This window comes from Neoarius graeffei, chromosome 26, assembly GCF_027579695.1.
Source record: "Neoarius graeffei isolate fNeoGra1 chromosome 26, fNeoGra1.pri, whole genome shotgun sequence".
Classification (NCBI taxonomy): Eukaryota; Metazoa; Chordata; class Actinopteri; order Siluriformes; family Ariidae; genus Neoarius; species Neoarius graeffei.
In genome coordinates, this window is record NC_083594.1 from 48,296,236 (window position 1) to 48,319,867 (window position 23,632).

A 23,632-nucleotide genomic window follows, 5' to 3' on the forward strand; every position below is an offset into this window, starting at 1 on the left:
ATTAATATTGCTTTGCATGGCATGTCAATTTACTAAATGAACTACTAGAGTAACTACTTATGAATAATCAATGTTCTTTATTGAAGACAATCTTGCACAAGTATGCTTCTTGGTTCTGTTTTCTGAATTCACACACAGTCGGCCAACATCAGCAACATACTCTGTAACACTTCAGTCCAGGCTGAAAGATGGTAATAAAGTGAAATCCTTGATTAAGTGATACCAAAGCGAAGACATGATACAGAGCTGATTAAATATCCAAACAGCTTAGTAGGGGAGCCTTGTAGAAACAGTCCTGCTCCTCCTAACAGCTGTATACACAGCAGCAACACCCACAGACCCAGGGAACATGTTGCTGCATATTTCAGTGCAGCTTCCCAAAGGAAAGAACTTACTCCGAACTTACACTACTCAGTAATCTCTGGCTAAATTCCCACAAAAGAACAAGATACACAAATGTTCAGCTTCGTGTTTTATTTGGGATCAAGTTTGATGAATTTGAGAAGTTTTATAAAAGGAAACAAGATGTCATGAAGCAAAAATAACATGCCAAAGTCTGCAAGAACTCTGAGACCAGAAGAAAAGTTGCTTTTTTTGTGAATAAGCGTTCTCGACACGAGTTTCACAGTTGCTTGGGAACCACAAGCTACAACGCCTACCCCCTTCCAAGCCTTAGCACATTCACAACAGAGTCGTTCTCTGTGTGGAGACAAGGACAACTCAAGCGCCTCCAAACTGGCCAACATAGGCACCTTTATCCTGCCATTCTGTCCATCTCGGACAGTTTAAGAAGCGTTAAAAAAAGAGAGAGAGAGTCCCAGTTAGGCAGACAAGAGAAAGCACAGTGGGTTTGTTCAGCTCCTACTTTCCCACTGTTTTGTATTATTGCATTTGGGTCGGAAGCCGTTATCTAAAACGGGTCCTGCAATGCTTATGTAGTGTCTCTGAAACAGCACTCGGCTACCAAAGCGGTCTCTTGGGTCTGATTTGCATTCCTGAGGCGCAATTTAAAGGATAGATTTTGATGCACCGCAAAAGAGAGGAAAGTTTACAAAGATTATCGTCTTTACTCTTTCATCAGTGTGACAAGCGTAAATGGAAGTTTGAGCTGGGATAGTAGTGTGTGTGTGTGTGTATGTTCATATTCATGCTGCAACAGGCGAGGATACATAATACTAAGCTGGCACTGAGCCACCATTGCCATTAAGCAGGTATCTGGTTGGACAATTCTGGCACTTGAAGTTATTTTGGCCCTGGAAGACTGAAGAAAGCACAGTAAGGGCACTCCCCCGGGAGGGGAAAATAAAGCGGGAGATAACAGCAACAGGATATAGTCTTTTAGCCTAAGTGGCAGAAGAATTGGGTCACTACTAAACGGTGCCCATCTCTCCTTTTGAACCATCCAAAGATAAGCTTTTATTTGGCCTGGGTATTTAGCGCGTACGGAGACAAATGACAAAAACAGTGACAATGAAGGAGGGAATGGAGAGGACGGGGACAGAGTAGAGCTTACTTTGTCAACAATTCACCTTTTATTTATACTCGGGTTACTCGCTTTGGGAATAGCATAATTTGTATCGTTCATGATAACTGGGACGGGCAAAGTTACATCAAAATGGTCCCACATGGATAAGGTTTGAGCTTCCGAGAACAGTTTATCAACAAGTCTTTCTCTTTCACCAAAATAAAGACACCAACACCATGTCCTTTCAAAAACACGCTGATCATCTGCACTGAAGAGTGAAGGACCAATCAATCAGACTTTTTGGGGGGGGGGGGGGGGGGGGGGGGTTTCAACTGTACCTGTAATATAAATCTACTGTTACATGGTGTTTCTGTTCAATAGAGTTTACACAGCTACAAGATCATTGTAGCTTTTGCCATTCACAGCCGATGCCTGACCACGCCCTAGCCACTAGACATGCACAGAAATAGATACAGGCGTTCAGAGAGCTACCAAGTAAGTAGTTGACCTTGGGAGCAGAAGAATAGACAATAAGAGATTTGTGTGCTGGTTGGAACAATCTGTGTGTTATGAAAAACAGAGAAACAGATGCACCTCAAAGGTTAATCATATCAAGGCCATCTTAGGTCCAGCAGGGACCTGTTGCGCACCCAAAGGACAAAGTACATGATCCAAGCACCCCACAGACAGGCTCCAATCCCCGTCCACGACTGATAGTCACCAGAGTCAACTGGCCGTGCAATTCTGGAGTCAGGCTGGGACGCTGACAAATCCCCAGAGCACCAGACTGAGCACTAGGCCAGATGTTAAGGACTATACACAATCTACTCCTTCTCATCTTCATCCTCCTGGCCCTCTACAGGAACAGTAACGTAGGCTGGATTCATCATTTTTCTCATTGTGCAGTCAGTGACAGCAGAAAGGCAGAAAAACTCATGCTGTCAGCATTTGGGGTCAGATTGAGGCTTAGGATGAGGAGGATGAGGAATGAAGGGTGTTACCTCAACAATAATAATGAGGAAATGATCAGGACAATAAGATTTGTGATCAAACAGGGGACAGAAACATGCTTTAGGAGTCAAACAAAAACGACCAATGGCAAACATACAGTATATGGCTGCAAATCAGTGAGCCATAAACAGAGGCACCACACCACAGATTCTCCACCAATTACATGATAACGCACTCATACATAGATTAGATTACTACGTGTGTGTGAAACAGTAAGGTGAGGTCCCCGAGGGACTGCTTGATTGCTGAATTGCTACAGTCAAAGGGTGAGATGAAAAGTTGATTGCTCATCTCATCTCATTATCTGTAGCCGCTTTATCCTGTTCTACAGGGTCGCAGGCAAGCTGGAGCCTATCCCAGCTGACTACGGGCGAAAGGCGGGGTTCACCCTGGACAAGTCGCCAGGTTATCACAGGGCTGACACATAGACACAGACAACCATTCACACTCACACCTACGGTCAATTTAGAGTCACCAGTTAACCTAACCTGCATGTCTTTGGACTGTGGGGGAAACCGGAGCACCCGGAGGAAACCCACGCGGACACGGGGAGAACATGCAAACTCCACACAGAAAGGCCCTCGCCAGCCACGGGGCTCGAACCCGGACCTTCTTGCTGTGAGGCGACAGCGCTAACCACTACACCACCGTGCCGCCCCAGTGTTCAAATCATGTTGAGTAATTAATAATTAGTATCAAAAGTATTGCCAGATTTGAATAATTTCCACAAAACAAGAAAAATATATTGTGAAAATCACGCCTGTTTTTGTATTTCACCTCACATAGTACCAGAAAATAGCATGAATCAACTTCTACAAATAGTTAGTAGTGGTTAGCGGTTAACAATGGTCTTTGTTTTTCTTACTAAAATTATTTGATGAAAATTTTGACCCAAATCTCTCACACATTAGATTTTTATATGATTTTATTATATAAGGTTTTTTTTTTCTTTACAACAAATCATGGCACAAAAGAAAGGTTAGGTGCTAACTATTAGCACCTCTCTGGTGATCTGTTTACACCAGGAATTAGCATGATGTAGCATCAGCAATAATTAGCAGTCGTTGGCAGTTTAATATTCACTGTTTTTCTCACAACATTCAGCTAATTGTTGAAAATATTTTAGCAGAATCACTTCCCTGTTAGAGTTCATGATTTCTCACTCTATTTTACAGCAAATTCTCAAAACTGATGATACATTTTGCATTTAGTACAATTTATTTTATTTTTTATTATTTTAATTTTGCATTGTTTTTGTATAATTAATTTTTACTTTCTTTTTTTATTTGTATTATTTTAATAAATTTTTCATTATGTTAGTATAATAAATACATTTATTATAATTTTATTTTGGGTGGCACGGTGGTGTAGTGGTTAGCGCTGTCACCTCACAGCAAGAAGGTCCTGGGTTCAAGCCCCGGGGCCGGCGAGGGCCTTTCTGTGTGGAGTTTGCATGTTGTCTGCGTGGGTTTCCTCCGGGTGCTCCGGTTTCCCCCACAGTCCAAAGACATGCAGGTTAGGTTAACTGGTGACTCTAAATTGACCGTAGGTGTGAGTGTGAATGGTTGTCTGTGTCTATGTGTCAGCCCTGTGATGACCTGGCGACTTGTCCAGGGTGTACCCCGCCTTTCGCCCGTAGTCAGCTGGGATAGGCTCCAGCTTGCCTGCGACCCTGTAGAAGGATAAAGCGGCTAGAGATTGAGAGATGAGATAATTTTATTTTTGTATAATTTGTCGCTATGGTAGGTTAATATTAGCACACTCGTTCTAATGCATTATTATTATAACAGTAACAGTTCATGCACAGAGCATACAAAAATGGCAGACAATCTGAGATGGATATTTGTTCAATTAAATCATTCCAAGATTCATTGATGTGACATTTTTGCTAAAAGATATTAATTTAATATTTACAGACGGAGTTTCAGTTATTATCTAAGTTTCTTTTACATTTTCAGAAATCCAAGGATAAATAATATGTGAGAGGTGTCATTAATAAATTAAACATTGCCATCATTGTCGAATCGCTGCAGTATAAGTGGAATAACACACGTTAGACCATGGAGGGCGGTGGGGGCGTGCGCGACTTTTATAGAATAATTTTGTATACTTGTCTGTCGTATGTTATTCCTTCATCTCAACCTTATTAATCTTAGCAATCTAATACACACACATATTTACATGAATAGATTAACAATACTTTACAAAAATCATGTACAAATTAGACAACTATTAATTTATAATATTCATGATACTAAAACATGAATCTATAACATCCTACACTAAAATGCCTGCACGTTTAACACGAACCAGAAATATAAACCGACAGACTAATTTTTTAAAAATTAATTTCTATAACTGCTTTATTCTATTATTAGGGCCCGAGCCCTATAGGGCGAAGGCCCTATTGATCTTGTTCGGTTTTTTATTATTATTATTATTATTATTCTTATTATTATTATTATTATTCCTTAGTCGCGGTCGCTGTTCGGCCTTTTTTGGGGCACTTCCTGTGGACGAAAACGCGCATATTTTGGATCATTTTATCGGCATCCCCTACGCTACTCAGATCCAAAACCCCAGATCTGGGCGGGGCTCTGGGCCTCTATAGCGCCCCCTAACGCCTTGAAAATTTTGCCTTTTTTCGAAGGCTCCTGGTTGCCATATAGTTTGTCGTAGAGGAACGAAATTTGGTTCACATATGTATCTTACTGAGACGAACAAAAACCGTTCTATGAATGCATAGCCACGCCCAACAGGAAGTGAGGTAATTTTACTTTTGTGCGAAATGCATGGCCACGAAGACGGCGCAACTCCTCCTAGACCGTTCATGGGAATGTCACCAAAATTGATACACATCATCTACAGACATGGCTGACAAAAGTTACTAAATACGTTTCACGTAGGATAAAACGTTCAGAAGTTATACGTCAATCAATTTTCACTTCAAAATTTTACATGCTAAAAAATTCATAACAAATCTTCTAATTGCTCAAAACTGCTCATACTTCACACGCAAATAACTCATTGGGCTTCTGACATGTTACCCAATTTCTGTGATATTTCGCCACTGGGGGCGCTATTTTTGGGCAAAAATTCCAATCTTTCCTCAAATTTGGTCAAACTTCACGGCCACCCTCTTACTACCTCCCATGTCATGTACACCGCATTTTGGGAATTTTCGTCCATGGGGGGCGCTGTTTTTGGCCGACGCAATTGCTCCAAAACGGGTTTTTGGTAAATAATTCCATAATGCTTTTCCTTCACACCACTACCTTGTGATAGTGCGTTCCTGTTGTGGACACTTATTTTTCCAACTCATAATCGCTCATGTACAGCATAGCGCCACCTTCTGACATGGGAAAAACCAAAAAATTTATTCTTCAAAAATCTATATCTCATCTTCTATTTACTCAATTGTCATCAAACTTCATACGCAAACTCTTCATAGCTCACCTGACATGTCCGCCAAATTTTGTGCACTTTCGCCCCTGGGGGTGCTGGTTATGGCGGAAATGATATTGCAGCTTCTGATTTGTCAAACTTGGCAAGCAAACTCTTTTCAAGACCCTTGTTGGGGCGCTTGCCATGGTCGACAACGCACGAAATTTGGCTCCTTTTTCTTAGACTGCCACCGCTACTGAGAACCAAAAGCCCAGATCCAGCCGGGCCTCAGGGCCTCTATAGCGCCCCCTAACTCGTTGTGATTTTGGCCTCCCGCTTTAAGGTGCCTGGTTGCCATGTAGTTTGTAGGAGTGGCGTGCCATTTGGTACGCATATGTATCTCACTAAGCCGGACAAAAATGTAATGCCAATGCATTAGCCACGCCCAACAGGAAGTGAGGTAATTTCACTTTTGTGCGAAATGCATGGCCACGCAGACGGCGCAACTCCTCCTAGACTGTTCATAGGAATGTCACCAAAATTGATACACATCTTCTACAGACATGGCTGACAAAAGTTACTAAATAAGTTTCACGTAGCTTGAACCGCTCAGAAGTTATACGTCAATCAATTTTTAATGCAAAATTTTACATGCTTAAAAATTCATAACAAATCTTCTAATTGCTCAAAACTGCTCATACTTCACACGCAAATCCCTCATTGGGCTTCTGACATGTTCCCCATTTTCTGTGATATTTCGCCACTGGGGGCGCTATTTTTGGGCAAACAATCCAATCTTTCCTCAAATTTGGTCAAACTTCACGGCCACCCTCTTACTACCTCCCATGTCATGTATACCACATTTTGGGAATTTTCGTCCATGGGGGGCGCTGTTTTTGGCCGACGCAATTTCTCCAAAACGGGTTTTTGGTAAATAATTCCATAATGCTTTTCCTTCACACCACTACCTTGTGATAGTGCGTTGCTGTTGTAGACACTTATTTCTCCAACTCATAATCGCTCATGTACAGCATAGCGCCACCTTCTGACATGGGAAAAACCAAAAAATTTATTCTTCAAAAATCTATCTCTCATCTTCTATTTACTCAATTGTCATCAAACTTCATACGCAAACTCTTCATAGCTCTCCTGACATATCCGCCAAATTTTGTGCACTTTCACCCCTGGGGGTGCTGGTTATGGCACAAATGATATTGCAGCTTCTGATTGGTCAAACTTGGCAAGCAGACTCTTTACGGTATTTCGCGGGGACGCATGCCCCCGCCCCCACTGGCCGCTGGCGCGAGGGCCCGTCAAGGCCGCTTGCGGCTTTAATTATTATTATTATTATTATTATTATTATTATTATTAAAGCCACAATCACAAATGACCTCATGACCATACAAGATAAGATGTTGTACAGATCACCTTTATTGCACCTCATGCTTTAAAGAGATTAAATACAAACCACTAATTAATTTTTTTTTTTTTTTTTAAGACAAAAGTCCTGGAGCCTAGGGTTAAAAATACATCCCACCACACACTTTATGATGGCTATAAGGTATTGAGGGAAAGTCTGCTCATAAACAGAAAAATTTAGTGGATGGTCCTGATGAAGCCACCTCAGGCACGTCATTAGAATAAACACACTGCCTTCGACAAGGAGGGGCTTCTTCACTGTCCTTTTCTTCATCCCTTCTCTTCCTTTTGCCCTGGTGAGGGACAGGAACATACTCTTGGGGGAGATGCATGATAGGGACACACGCCACGGGGACCATATTGGGGTTCTGTGAAGGGAACGGGATCCATACTGGGGTCGGGTTCCTCAAAGGTGATGGCATGCATATGGGGATCGGGTTCCAGAAGGGTGCTGGGTTTCCTAAAGGAGTCAGGATACTGTAAGGGGGCGGGATACTAACAGGAGTGGGATTATAGCAGGGAGGTGGGTTCCTCAAAGGGATAGGGATATCACAGGGGGCCAGGTTCCTAACAGGGTTGGGGATTCTAACAGGAGTTGAGGTATAGCAGGGGGGTGGGTTCCTCAAAGGGGGCAGGGTCTCATAGAGGGGCTGGTTACTTACAGGGGTGGGGATCTGAACAGGTGTTGGGGTCTCGCAGGAGGGCGGGTTTCTCAAAGGGGATGGGACCCTTAAAGGAGACAGGTTCCCTCAAGGGGACAGGGTCCCTAAAGGAGACAGAGCCCTCAAAAATGCCTCAAGTCCATCATCATCATCATCCTCTTCCTCATGCAGATGTGGTGTGGGGTCTTGATCCTCTTCTCACTCCTCCCTAGCAGGAAATGTACTTCCTGTATCCAAAAGAGATGAAAAGACAGTGAGACACATCTACACATCTCGTCAAATAAATCAGTAACTTCTCTTTTTCTAACAGAGCGTCTGTTTTGTACAGCAAAAAATCTTCAGTCTAAACAAACAGTCCTTTACACCGAATGTATTTACACTCACACAGTTTTCTTTCCTATTAGCTGTACAGCAGTTTGCTAAACTAAACCAATGAACAACTCAATAATAAACTTGCACACATTTCATGTGATTGAAAGCATTTTATTTGTTTTAACTCGGTTATTATTTTCCAGAGTGTATATTTACTGTTTTACAGCTCAGCGAGAATACAGATAAAACCCTGAACACTGGAAAACAATAATTCAGTGACATTAACTTGGCTAATTAGCCAATTAGCTAAACTTAGCTTCGCTAATATTCCTCCTCAGAGTAACTACTTAACTTTTTAGTAAACTTTAAGTAACTATAGAACTTTTCAAACAAACTAGCGAACACAAACCTTAGATTACAGAAATTATTATACATCTTAAACTATTAACCGAATGGTTCATTTCTGGGGGAGTTTGAACTTTAGTGACAGTAACGTGTGTGTGGGTTCTGGTTCTGGTATTAAGATGAAAAAAAAAAACCATGAAGAATCGTTTTTGTGGTTAATTTGGTGATTTGAAGCCTTTTTTGTGTGGTTTCCTCTCACACTCTCCTGATATAAGAACAATACTCTCACGAGATCTTGTCAGTAAATATGGCGGAGTTCTGTCGTTAAAGTGCAGCCGTCCCTGTTTAATGACATTTTTCAGTGCGTCTGTATGTTTTTAATTAATAATCATAAAATCATCTGTAACCATTATAGCTATAATACTTGAACAGTAAAGTGCTAATGCTGACAGCTTAGCAGCTGAGCCAACTTTTTTGACTAGCCGCTAACTTTAAGCTAATTATCATGGATGTAAACCGATTAGCCAAACAATAAGGAACAGGTCGCTTTGACCCAAAAAAACAAAAACAAAAAACCTCTTAACCCTGTTAACTCTATTCTTGATAGTGTTTCTACTTGTTTAGTGCTCTTTTGACCTTTTTTGGCCCAAACTGCAGCAGCAGGTCTTCAAACTGAAAGTTCATTGGAGCGTCAAATCTCAAGGCGGGGCTTGAAAAATCCAGAGGTGTGTTCAGTCAGAGTTGGAGTCGGAGTTGTTTGCGTGATCCTGAGCTCAGCAGTTTCACAAATGAATGGTTTTGAAATGAAACAATCCAGTGATTTAAATACCAACAGTCCAAAGCCTGGCAACGGGGTGGGTGGGGATGTTATTAATATTCATAACGAAAGTAAGAAGTAATGTGTCACCTGATTGGCTGGTGAAGGCTTTTGGACAAACAATCCAAAGCCTGGTCAACATGGTGGATGGGGAAATCATTAATATCCATAAGGAAAATAAGAAGGAATGTGTCATCTGATTGGCCGGTGAAAGCTTTTGGATAAACAGTCCAAAGCCTGGCCAGGGGGTGGGTGGGGAAATGATTCATATTCATAAGCAAAGTGCCACCTGATTGGCCGGTGAAGGCTTTTTGTTTCACACTATTAACCGAATGGTTCATTTCTGGGGGAGTTTGAACTTTAGTGACAGTAACGTGTGTGTGGGTTCTGGTTCTGGTATTAAGATGAAAAAAAAAAACCATGAAGAATCGTTTTTGTGGTTAATTTGGTGATTTGAAGCCTTTTTTGTGTGGTTTCCTCTCACACTCTCCTGATATAAGAACAATACTCTCACGAGATCTTGTCAGTAAATATGGCGGAGTTCTGTCGTTAAAGTGCAGCCGTCCCTGTTTAATGACATTTTTCAGTGCGTCTGTATGTTTTTAATTAATAATCATAAAATCATCTGTAACCATTATAGCTATAATACTTGAACAGTAAAGTGCTAATGCTGACAGCTTAGCAGCTGAGCCAACTTTTTTGACTAGCCGCTAACTTTAAGCTAATTATCATGGATGTAAACCGATTAGCCAAACAATAAGGAACAGGTCGCTTTGACCCAAAAAAACAAAAACAAAAAACCTCTTAACCCTGTTAACTCTATTCTTGATAGTGTTTCTACTTGTTTAGTGCTCTTTTGACCTTTTTTGGCCCAAACTGCAGCAGCAGGTCTTCAAACTGAAAGTTCATTGGAGCGTCAAATCTCAAGGCGGGGCTTGAAAAATCCAGAGGTGTGTTCAGTCAGAGTTGGAGTCGGAGTTGTTTGCGTGATCCTGAGCTCAGCAGTTTCACAAATGAATGGTTTTGAAATGAAACAATCCAGTGATTTAAATACCAACAGTCCAAAGCCTGGCAACGGGGTGGGTGGGGATGTTATTAATATTCATAACGAAAGTAAGAAGTAATGTGTCACCTGATTGGCTGGTGAAGGCTTTTGGACAAACAATCCAAAGCCTGGTCAACATGGTGGATGGGGAAATCATTAATATCCATAAGGAAAATAAGAAGGAATGTGTCATCTGATTGGCCGGTGAAAGCTTTTGGATAAACAGTCCAAAGCCTGGCCAGGGGGTGGGTGGGGAAATGATTCATATTCATAAGCAAAGTGCCACCTGATTGGCCGGTGAAGGCTTTTTGTTTCACCACATTGCTTTATGAGGAAGCGAGCTTGTTTTGCTCCTCACCCATAAGTCCGAGTCCAATAATGAGCCCATGATCAGGAAAAGATGTACAGCATTTACTGCGGTGAATTCAAATGCTTATTGTTTCATTTTCCGTCAGACTTCAGATGAGGATCTTCCAGGGATTCATTTTTGAAAATGTTGTTTTCACACATTCATATTTCATAAATATAATAATCTCATCTCATTATCTCTAGCCGCTTTATCCTTCTACAGGGTCGCAGGCAAGCTGGAGCCTATCCCAGCTGACTACGGGCAAAAGGCGGGGTACACCCTGGACAAGTCGCCAGGTCATCGCAGGGCTGACACATAGACACAGACAACCATTCACACTCACATTCACACCTACGGTCAATTTAGAGTCACCAGTTAACCTAACCTGCATGTCTTTGGACTGTGGGGGAAACCGGAGCACCCGGAGGAAACCCACGCGGACACGGGGAGAACATGCAAACTCCACACAGAAAGGCCCTCGCCGGCCCCGGGGCTCGAACCCAGGACCTTCTTGCTGTGAGGCGACAGCGCTAACCACTACACCACCGTGCCGCCAAATATAATAATGTTACAGCAAATATTTTAATGAGTCTGATTTTTTTTTCTTTGACATAGTTACTAACACACCAAAGATAATTTCATCATACAAAAGAAATATATACATATATATAAAACTAAGTGACATTCCATGTCCCAACAGCCAGCCGCTGTGTCCGGGGATCAGGTCGTCGAGGCCCCTGCCTTCGACTGCCACCCAATCCACATTGCACCAGTCCCCTACTGCACTGGGGCGGTTTGCAGTCGAGTGTGAAGCGGCTGGGATGAGAATCAGCACCTCCAAGTCCGAGGCCATGGTTCTCGACCGGAAAAGGGTGGCTTGCCCTCTCCAGGTTGGTGGAGAAGTTCTGCCTCAAGTGGAGGAGTTTAAGTATCTCGGGATCTTGTTCACGAGTGAGGGAAGGATGGAGCGTGAGATCGACAGGCGGATCGGTGCAGCCTCCGCAGTGATGCGGTCGCTTTACCGGTCCGTTGTGGTGAAGAAGGAGCTGAGCCAAAAGGCGAAGCTCTCAATTTACCGGTCGATCTACGTTCCGACTCTCACCTATGGTCATGAGCTTTGGGTAATGACCGAAAGGACAAGATCGCGGATACAAGCGGCCGAAATGAGTTTCCTTCGCAGGGTGGCTGGGCGCTCCCTTAGAGATAGGGTGAGAAGCACAGTCACTCGGGAGGAGCTCGGAGTAGAGCCGCTGCTGCTCCACATCGAGAGGAATCAGCTGAGGTGGCTCGGGCATCTTTTTCGGATGCCTCCTGGACGCCTCCCTGGGGAGGTGTTCCAGGCATGTCCCCCCGGGAGGAGGCCCCGGGGAAGACCCAGGACACGCTGGAGGGACTATGTCTCTCGGCTGGCCTGGGAACGCCTCGGTGTTCTTCCCGAGGAGCTGGCCGAGGTGTCTGGGGAAAGGGAAGTTTGGGCTTCCCTGCTTAGACTGCTGCCTCCGCGACCCGGTCCCGGATAAAGCGGAAGAAGACGAGACGAGACGAGATATAAAACTAGAAGGGCACTCGGTAGAGCGCTTGCCTCCACCATGCCACATATTACAATAACCTGGCTCCACATACATATCCGGATTTACATCAAAATCTAATCAATTGTTCCTTGGCCCATGGCCCAGCTTTCTTCAAAATTTCATCAAAGTCTGTTCATTACTTTTTGAGTTATGTTGGGAACACCCAAACAAACGTAAGCGAAAATAAATCCTCCTCCAACAAAGTTAAGAGAGGTAAAGAAATTAATACATTGTTAATACATTGTTAAAATTGCATTTTATATCCACTAACAAACAAAGGTTTAACAAAAATGTCAAACACTTGTAACTGAATTCATGACACCTTTTCTAGTTATCTGTCCAAAGATTTGTACTATGATACAAATTAAGATTTATTCCCTTTGCAGACACTTTAATTCAAATCAGTTTCTTCAAGCATCAGATAGAAAATCATCTTGACTGATCGCTTCATCAGGGAGAAATGGGGGAAACCGTCCTGAAATTGCTTAGCTACATCAAATCAATTATGATTGCCTCAGCCAACTTTGTTCGTGTCTGTTTGTCCAATTGTTCCTAACGTAACTCAGAAAGTAGTGAACGGATTTTGATTAAATTTTGAGGAAACATGGGCCATGGGCCAAGGAACAATAGATTAGATTTTGAAAATGATGCTGAGTACAGGACATTATTCATCATGTTCACCAAAAGATTTCTGAATGTGTTGCAGGGATCAAATTCAGAATGAGCATATGTTTAAAAAAAAACAGCAAAGTTGATCAATTTGAACATTGACTTTGTTTTGTATTCTATTGAATACAAGCTGAAAAGGATTTGCAAATCATTGTGTTCTGTTTTTATTTATGTTTTCCACAGCATCTCAACTTTTTGGGATTTGGGGTTGGAAAAATGTAGCAACATATTTGAGGAAGCGTGTCACGATGGTGCAGTGGTTTGTACTGTCGCCTCACAGCAAGAAGGTTCTGGGTTCAAATCTCATGGCTGATTGAGACCTTTCCGTGTGGAGTTTGCATGTTCTCCCCATGCTTGCATCCAAAATCATCCAGAATAGGTCAACTGGCTATTCTAAATTCCCCATTGGTGTGAACAGTGTGTATAAATGGCAACCTATCCAGGGCATACCCCCCTTTTGCCTGAAGTCAGCTGGGATTGGTTCCTGCAACCCTGACAGAAAAGCTTTCTAGATAACGGATGGATCAATGTTCATCTGAGGAAAATATTGCTGTCTCCTACAATATAATCAGCTTCCCACCATCATTCTGCTGACACTTTTTGACTTAATGTACTATCGAAGTGTTTGTGTGAGCACAAGCCCATCCTCAGGGTCTCAGGGAGCAGGTCTGGAGGCAGCTGTGTGTCGAACTCGCCTCATTACTTCCAGCTCTGTTTGTTTGTTGTTGCCGTTTCCATGTCTCCTTTGCCAGACAGACATGATATAAATTAGGAGGGATGCTAATTACAACAAGCAAACTGCTTTTCCACTTCTAAGCACACTCAAAGCCTCCTCCCTGCGGAGGAACCAGGCTCACACCTAATTTAATTAGCAATCAGCAAAGGAGTGTGCCTGAGTGTTCGGCAGATCTCGAACCATTTAAAGATCTGGTTTAGACGTATTCTCAGAGATCAGAATTGTTATGGGAACGATCACTAACCTCACAGATCATAAAAGACACTAAGTCACTCAAATCTGATTACTGATAGACAGTGCAGATCAATCCTAAACTCAAAACTATATTCAATTAATTTTGATTTCTGCAAGTTCTTCAGACATATTGGTTTCTTCGAGTCAGACACGTCAAGTCAACATCCACCTGAATCTCTCTCACAAATCTGTGTTTACTTATGTCTTCAGCACTCAACCTTTGTAGAGTATAACATGAGTGCCATCTATTGGAGAAATAATAATTGGCTCATAATTTCTCTTCAGGTGCATGAGATATTCTGCTATATTTGTATGCATTCACTTCACTGAAAAACATTTCAGCCTTGTTTAGTTATTTCCACTTACGTTTTCTCTTTAACTCGATGAGCTCTAAAAAGTGTTTTAATTTGAACTAGTCTGTGCAAGTTTTCAAAGGTTAGACTTGAAGTTCCTCGTTGTCTTGACTAATTGAGACTTTTTTTGAGTTGAAACAAAGATAATAGTCAAATTGAGTTGACTTGCATTTTCAAGGCAGCAGGTGAACTTGCATTTCCAAGTTAAACCAATTTGAAATGTTTTACAGTGTTGGTAAACACTTTTATCTGAAGCTATTTTTAAATATAAAGCTGTTAATGGATCTGACAGTGATCATTGTGCAGGAGAAAAGAGTAGCGAAAATAAAACAAAGGAGGTAGATAGACTGAAAATGGCAAAGTGTATCTCATTTTCCTTTAAAGGGGTACAAAATATAATATATACGGTTGCTGATGTGACAAAGTAATGTATTCTTAAGTATTCTATCAAATTTATGTACTAGAAAACAACGAAATATCTTGGTAATTGTAAATACAATACTTTATACGCTAAACCGCACAAGAGTCACCATTCTTAAAAGACCGTGACGTCAGCGCTACCCACTGCACTAGCGGAACTCTCCGAAATAGAGGAGATAAGCGTGTAATCATGGCGTCGGGCGCATCAAGTGAAAGCGACAGCTCTGTCGAATCATACAAAGAGATCCCGCAAGACACACTGCAAGCAGGCTATGGCTTAGAAGGGTACCAGTTTGAACCTAGGAGAGGTACTCTCGACTCCGGTGATGAAATAAGAGAAGAAAGCTCGGATGACGGCGAGGATGAGACTGATGCTGACCATGGGTGTGGCGAGCGTGAGGCAGAGCGTCTGCGTGCAGGTGACACGGCGTGGTGCTCGTGTGGAAAATGTAACGTGGAGTTGCTCACAAGTCCAGCAGAATTTATTTGCTGCAATGAGATAGGCGCCACCCGTGGGCTTGCGAAATCGTCGCAAGAGGCAGAAACAGGTATTTCACATGTGCTATTCCCAACCTCAATGAGCCAACACAACTGGGCACATACATACGTCATGAGTGTTACGCAGAGAAAATGAACGTGCATTCTGATTGGATAAAATTAATATCATGGCGGGCTGTTCAAACTGCGGAAATAGTTTGCTCGAGCTACTTTCAAAACACTATAACGTTCCAACCTTAGAACAAAAAACTTTTGTAAGTCTTGAATAAGGTTCATCAATGTGTGTTTTATTGTTATATTTATTCTATATATTGCCCTCTGTTCCCCTTTAAACAAAAGGTTGTGACAAGACATTTCAGGTTTATCTATCCAGCATTGCTTAAATTAGTGAAGTTAGCTCGCTTCCAACATTAGCTAGCAAATTATCTCTGCTAAAATAAGCTAGCTATATCAGCTTCTAGATTGGACTCCAGATTTTCTGTGCAAGTCATATTTCATTGCTTGAAAAGTAACAAAAGTGACAAATGCTCGCTTGGACATGGATTGTCTAGCTAGCATTACTAGTAACTTAGTAAGCTAGTTAGCTTAGCGTGTGGCAGTTGAAATCGTGACAAGAAAAAATAAAATGTTATGGCAAGATATTTCATTCACAAGCATCTCTGTGTTAAAGGTTTATTTCATTGCTTTAACAGTTGTGAGAGCAACTGTCTTGTCTAGCATTGTTTAAAGTTAACTAGCTAGATAGATAGCTTGCCAGTTTTCTCTGCTAAAGTAAGCTAGCTGTTAGCCTGTAGATTAGACTACTTATTTGACAAATTTCCATCTTAATTTATGAGTAAGGCAGACGATTTCCACTGTTAACATAAGATAGTTATGTTAAAACACATACACACACCCTGGACAGGTCACCAGTCTATCACAGGGCTACCTAGCCAACAATTCAGGTAGTAGTTCTTTGAGGGTAAATGCTTTGCCTTTCACAACATTCTGTTCCCAAAAGCTGATCTCATCTCTCATTATCTCTAGCCGCTTTATCCTGTTCTACAGGGTCGCAGGCAAGCTGGAGCCTATCCCAGCTGACTACGGGCGAAAGGCGGGGTACACCCTGGACAAGTCGCCAGGTCATCACAGGGCTGACACATAGACACAGACAACCATTCACACTCACATTCACACCTACGGTCAATTTAGAGTCACCAGTTAACCTAACCTGCATGTCTTTGGACTGTGTGGGAAAACGGAGCACCCGGAGGAAACCCACGTGGACACGGGGAGAACATGCAAACTCCGCACAGAAAGGCCCTCGTCGGCCACGGGGCTCAAACCCGGACCTTCTTGCTGTGAGGCGACAGCGCTAACCACTAGTCGGGGAAAAATTCTTTCCACAAAGAAGGTTTTCTTGCTTTTGTAGTTTAATTGTTTTTCCGTGCAGGGACTCTTCAAAAAAAGAAGATACATTCCAACGTCTATGTAGGTAACGCTAGGTCACAAATCTACATCACTCCAATCGTTTCAAGGAATTCTGTCTGGATCATAACCGCTAATAAATTCTAATTTCCCTGTATATCTATCCTTTGTTTTTTTCTGACTAAGATTATCCAAGTAATCCAGTATTAAACCTTTTTTAGCTGTAGTTATAATAATAATAATAATAATAATAATAATAATCTCATCTCATTATCTGTAGCCGCTTTATCCTGTTCTACAGGGTCGCAGGGAAGCTGGAGCCTATCCCAGCTGACTACGGGCAAAAGGCGGGGTACACCCTGGACAAGTCGCCAGGTCATCACAGGGCTGACACATAGACGCAGACAACCATTCACACTCGCATTCACACCTACGGTCAATTTAGAGTCACCGGTTAACCTAACCTGCATGTCTTTGGACTGTGGGGGAAAACGGAGGACCCAGAGGAAACCCACACAGACACGGGGAGAACATGCAAACTCCACACAGAAAGGCCCTCGTCGGCCACGGGGCTCAAACCCGGACCTTCTTGCTGTGAGGCGACAGTGCTAACCACTAGTCGGGGAAAAATTCTTTCCACAAAGGTTTTCTTGCTTTTGTAGTTTGTTTTTCCGTGCAGGGACTCTTCAAAAAAAGAAGATACATTCCAACGTCTGTGTAGGTAATGCTAGGTCACAAATCTACATCACTCCAATCGTTTCAAGGAATTCTGTCTGGATCATAACCGCTAATAAATTCTAATTTCCCTGTATATCTATCCTTTGCTTTTTTTCTGACTAAGATTATCCAAGTAATCCAGTATTAAACCTTTTTTAGCTGTAGTTATAATAATAGTAATAATAATAATTTCTATTTATACAGTGCCTTTCTCACACCGAGGGTCACTTTACAATTAAGAGGGAAAATGTTTTCTTTGGACATCTTCAATATCACTCGTTTTCAGCATGTGAACATTATGTAAACAAAGTTAGTGTGTCCCCTAAGACAAGGGTAGCGACGGTTGCTAACATCAATGTGACATCAGTGCAAGGGGTCTATAAAGAGAACCAGCCACTCATACCCATTTTCAATTTCGAGTAGCCAGTTGATCTAATCTGCATGTCTTTGGAAGGAAACCAGAGTATCCAGAGGAAGTCCACACTGGCAGAGAGAGAACATGCAAACTCAAACACAGAAAGGCCCCAGTCAACAGGCAGGTTTGAACCCAGAACCTGATTACTGTGAGGCAACAGTGCAAACCACTGTACCACCACAGCATGTTATATGCACACACAGAACAATTATTAATTCTGTCCCCCAACTTAAGGAACAATTCCTTTAAAATTGGTCAAAATCAATTCAAGCTATCGAGGGCACTTACTTCTTGGGATTATGGTCTGCTGGTCAGGTAGCTTTAGTAGTGCACAGTCTGTAACCTATTTCCATCACTTATCTACTGTAATATTTATATCTATTGATCAGTTCCAGAAGTATTAGCACAGCAAAATGGAACACATTAAACACACTCCCTCAAGGGGTGTGATGTAGTGTGTGTTTTTACATCAGCATTAAGGCACTCCCGAAAGAGCTGAAGCTTTCTAGATGTTCTGTAATTCTGTATCTGTCTTTCACAGGGGTGTGGAGAATAAACCAGAGCTCCAGCGTGTATTGGAGCAAAGGAAGAGAGATCAGATGATCAAACAGAGGAAGCAAGAGGAAGAGGCCCGGAAGAAGATCTCACCTCTGGAGCAAGAGCTTCTCAAGAGGCACAAACAACTGGAAGAGGTGAAATTCTTTTTCCAGCTTTCTTTTTATGCCATCTTTGGAGTTTTCTTCCCTTACAAAAACTTAATAATGGTTTATAAACCATGTACAGCCCCCCTCCCCCCAGAAGTATTGGAATGGCAAGGCCAGTTTTTGTTTTTGCTGTACTCTGAAGACGTTTAGTTTTGATATCAAAAGGTAAATATAAGACGATAGATCAGAATTTCAGCTTATATTTCCTGATATTTACATCTAGATGTGTTAAACAACTTAGAATATGGCACTTTTGTTTGAACGCACCCATTTTTCCACTGCTCAAACTATTGAAACATGTGACCGACAGATGTTTCTTGTCGCCCAGATGTGCCCTATTAGATTGATTGTTTAAACAATTAATATCTTTGAATGTCTATTCTTGGTTTGAGCCCTGGGTTTATCCCATGAAGGATAAACCAACATGAAGAACAGAGAGCTGTCTCTGGGAGAAAAGCAAATCATTTTTAAGCTGAGAAAAAGGAAAATCCATCAGAGCCATTGAACAACGCCTGGGCATAGCCAATACAACAACTTGGAATGTCCTGAAAAAGAAAGAAACCGCTGGTAGACTAACAACCAGACATTGAACAGCTCAGCCAAGAAAAACAGCAGCAGTTGATGACAAATGTGAGAACTGTGAAGAAAAACCCAAAAACAACAGTCAGTAACATAAAACAATCTCCAAAGAGCAGGGCTGAAGGTAACACAATCCACCTTTCAAAGAAGTCTTCAAGAGCAGAAATATAGAGGCCATACCACAAGATGAAAACCACTCATTCAGCAGTAAGAATCAGAAAGCCAGATTGGAATTCGCAAAGAAATATTGTGATGAGCAACAAAAGTTGTGGAACCAAGATTAAACTTAACCAAAGTGACTGAAAGGCCAAAGTGTGGAGAAAGAAAGGATCGACTCATAATCCAAAACATACGAGATCATGGGTCAAGCCATGAGGTTTGGGCTTACATGGCTGCTTCTTTAAAGGGCTAACTAATCTTGATTGATGATGGTAGCAGCCGAATTAATTCAGAAGTCTATGAAAACATTCTGTCTGCCAATTTACAGAGAAATGCGTCCAAGCTAATTGGGAGGAATTTCATCACACAGCAAGACAATGAATCAAAACAACAGAGAACTTTATCAGGGGAAAAAAGGTGGAAGGTTTTTGTCTGGCCAGTTCAACCACCTTAACCCAGTTGAGCATTTCACATCATGAAGAGGAAACTGAAGGCAGAAACCCCAAACCCCCCCAAAAAACACCCAGCTGAAAGAAACTACAGTCCAAACCTGGATCACAAAGAAGAATGCAACATTTTGGTGATATCAATGGGTCACTGGCTTGATACAGGCAAGGGATATGCACCCAAATATTAAAATGTTATTTACTTAAAAACTATCTGTTCATATACTTTTGCTCACTTGACTTTAGATGGTTTGCCACTAAAAGTGCTATGTTCAAAGTTGTTTAACACGTCTAGATGTAAATATCAAGCTAAACTTCTGAATCATCTCATATTCATCGTTTGATCTCTAAAACATTTCTGAAGAGTCTAAGCTTCACATACTGTTATACTTTTAACTGCCTTGGGATTTTAAATATTTTAATTGATTGCATTACTTTCAGTTTTGTTATTATGTGCAGTGGGGTTATGGGTTTTTAAAAAAATGAATACATCCATAGCTTTAATCAAAGTTGAAAATGAATTGAAAATGACCGATGCTGATAGAACCACATAACAGAATGAGAGAAGTCCAAGTTGAACCAATTCAGAAAGTCTCAACCTATCCAAAGCACTATTCATGAACATCATTTTCTAAGTGTACCTGTATGTGTTTCCTAGTTGGAGCAGGAGCAGGAACGTCAGGAGGAGTGTTCTCGCAGTGCTCCCGAATTCATCAAGGTCAAGGAGAACTTGCGCAGAACATCGTTCATGAGCACTGGAGAGAAAGAGGTGTAGAGAACGAGATCAGGATAGATCTGTGTGCTTCTTTCTCACTCTTTTTGTCTTTCTTACTTTCTCTGTCTTGCAAAAATATGTTCCTGCTGGAAAAAAAAAAAATTTCTCCAGAACTCTGTCAACATGGAAGACAGAAGATGGAGTTCCAAAGCTGAAAAAAGGACACCTTGAGATTGTCTTGATGGATTCAGACTTTTTTTGCAAGTCTTTTATTCTGAGACAGATGTGACAGTTGGAGAGGAACATTCTAATGGTGATGTGTTTCTCTGCAGCGGCACCAGAGCATCTTTTATTAACTTCTAACTTCAGATCTTTATACAGTATACAATCAGTATTAATGCATATCATTTGATTCCCAACTGCCAAGTGCACTGCACAGCCCAGACATTTGAGGAATCGATGGCTGAAATACAAAGTTTTTAGTATATAATCAGCACAAGTCACTTTTGTTCATAAATGGAATGAATAATGTTTCTCACTTCTGATATGGCTAAGATCTACAAGGCTCTGTCTGTGTGTGTGTGTGTGTGTGTGTGTGTGTGTGTGTGTGTGTGTGTGTGTGTGTGTGTGTGTGTGTGTGTGTAAGATGTCTGCAAAAATCAGACAGTATCCTAATTACTGTGATACCACAATTTAATGAATCTGTGTCAGAAGACCTGCCTACCTGGAAGATGACTAATTCGTAGTCTTGCAGAAGGAAGGCGGAATAAAAAAAAAACGCAGTAATAAACATAACACAGTACACTTTTGATATAGTCCTTTTCCAAATGGTTCCCTGTGCCTGAATTTTCACTGTGGATCTGTTGCTCAAACCGTTAAAAGGTATCTGAGCATTAAAATTATTTTTGAAATGTTAGATTTGAATATCCCCCCGCTGATTTTCTTTTCCCCATTTTTTTTTCTTTCAGCCAAAAACCAAAAGTGTCGTTTTCAGCAATTTTCCAAAGTCAAGTTGAGAAAAGTAGAAAAGAGGCCAGGGCTTCCAAGGAGTGTCAGTTAATATAATATTGAAGAGTTCAAAACACTCACCCAGCTGTCAACCATAACAGATTCATACTTTGGTGACTCATGCGCTATTTGTAGGCTTCACTTTTAGCATATTTTTGAGTGAACTCATACTTTTATACTGTTGTACAATGTTACAATGTGAATCTCCTCCTTAAAATGCTTGAAGGTTGGCTGGTCTGTGATGGTCTGAACCCAGGATATATATAAATTTCGAGACAGGCGTGTTGTGATACCTAAATGTCTCTGCTCTTTTTCCGTGCCTTTGTGAGAGCTACAGAATAGACCATGCAGGCAGACTGCCTGATTGTTGTTGCACTTCAATCAATATATCACATTATGTACTCTGCATCATCATAGTTATGTGGCATATAAGTTAATGATCTATCACATAACAGCATGACAGGCGTGTGAGTGAGTGAGTGAGTGAGTGAGTGAGTGAGTGAGTGAGTGAGTGAGTGAGTGAGTGAGAAAACTGTTTATTAAAATCACGTAACAGGATAATCAGGAAGCAAATTAGCACTCTAGATTAAACTGACCATAACTTTGCATGTACAGAAAACAAGCATTCAGTATGAAGACGTCATTTCTTTATCCTCCCCCCCGTTGTTTGTCACACCTGAGATGATTTAGAAAAGAAACACGGGAATTATATAAGTATATATATTTTTTTTTTTGCTTGTACTAGCTTCTAAAGGCATTTTGAGTAACAAAAAAAACAAAAACAGTTGAATAACAATCAATATTGAAGTCATGTTTTTATTATTATGCTTTTATGTTGTAAAGTATATTTTCATCAAACACTATACACTGATTTTTTTTTTTTGTTCTGTACCATTTCAGTACATTTAAAATAATCAAAATCAATGACATTTTGATTGGTATCAACAAATGAAGGCACATAGACTAACACACAATCCTGTAATATAGTGATGTGTTATTACTTTATATAAAATAAACTAAAAGTAACATGAACGCAGGTTGTTCCCATTTATTATCACCCACACACACACACATTTTCCATAACAGCTGAAAAACACACAAAATCTGTTCCATCGAGCATTTCTCAATGTCCTATCGATATTCAGTTGCACACTTAACTGCTTTCTTTAAACACTGCCAGGCATCCAGACCTCTGTGCAAGATTTGAGAATCACAGCTTCCTGCATGGGGAATATCACAAGCCTCCAAAGTGAAACCATAGAGAATAATGGGGTTGTAAGAGTCATCTCAAGCAACAGCCTTAGCAGACACTGCAAACAAACACCGGCGAGAGTGTTACGCCTGGCACATCCCAGATTGCTGTAGAGGGGTTATCATGGTCAGTTTTATCCTAATGGCTCTAAGATGGACTGTTTTTTCCCCTCCATGGAATGCCTCCATCTTTGCCTCCTGTCCAGCTTCTCGATGACTTCTTAATTAGAGGCACAGGTAACATTACACCCTGAAATCACAAGACCCTTTGTCCATGCAACCACTCTATCCACCTTCAATCTGTATAATCCTGAAAAATCTCCAGGATCTGATCTGTCGTGCTCTAGTGAACAAAGGAGAAATTGTTCAAGGTGGGACGCTGCTGAACCTGAACTGAATGATGGCACAGCTGAAGTAGTGGACCTGAACTGGAGCAGGTAACCGAACCACATCAGACTCCAGATACAGAACAGGTGTGTGATCTAAAGAGGAAAAGATACTTTGAGGTGTTTAGTCTGACTCATCTAACAGCATCCTTGACAGCTTCGTTTTCAGTCTTCCAGGTCACATGAAATATGTTTCCTTGGCACAGTCAGCTATTACTTTCAGCTGTTAACCAAAAGAGTGAGAGATTAAATCCACCTTGGGATGATGTGAGCAGTTTTTAGGGATTTGGGCCAGTAAGTGGAGGAGTTTGAAACCCAAGCTATTAGAAAAAAGGGTTCTTCAAATAGTTCAAGTTCATTGAAAAATAAAAATCGGTGGAAGAATTTAGGTTTTTCATACAGTTACATCTTGTTTAGGACTTTGAAAGGATCGATACTGAAGAAAGAACGTTTAAATATTTGAGATTTTACACCATTTCCTAACTGCTACAGAATCACCAACGTTGCTCTTGAACATTGGCTTTCACTATTAATTTCTTGTATTTAATCATACCT

General features: G+C 41.3%; 1 protein-coding gene across 1 annotated transcript in view; it reads left to right on the forward strand.

Moving 5' to 3' along the window:
* si:ch211-236d3.4 (protein FAM107B) overlaps positions 1-21,068 on the forward strand; it is a 37,135-nt gene extending 16,067 nt beyond the window's left edge. Inside the window, exons 3-4 of the mRNA XM_060910581.1 lie at positions 18,371-18,521; positions 20,376-21,068. Of these exons, the coding sequence (XP_060766564.1) occupies positions 18,371-18,521; positions 20,376-20,492 (268 nt within the window). The 3' untranslated portion in view covers positions 20,493-21,068. The remainder of the gene's footprint in view (positions 1-18,370; positions 18,522-20,375) is intronic.
* The last annotated feature ends 2,564 nt before the right edge of the window (positions 21,069-23,632 follow it).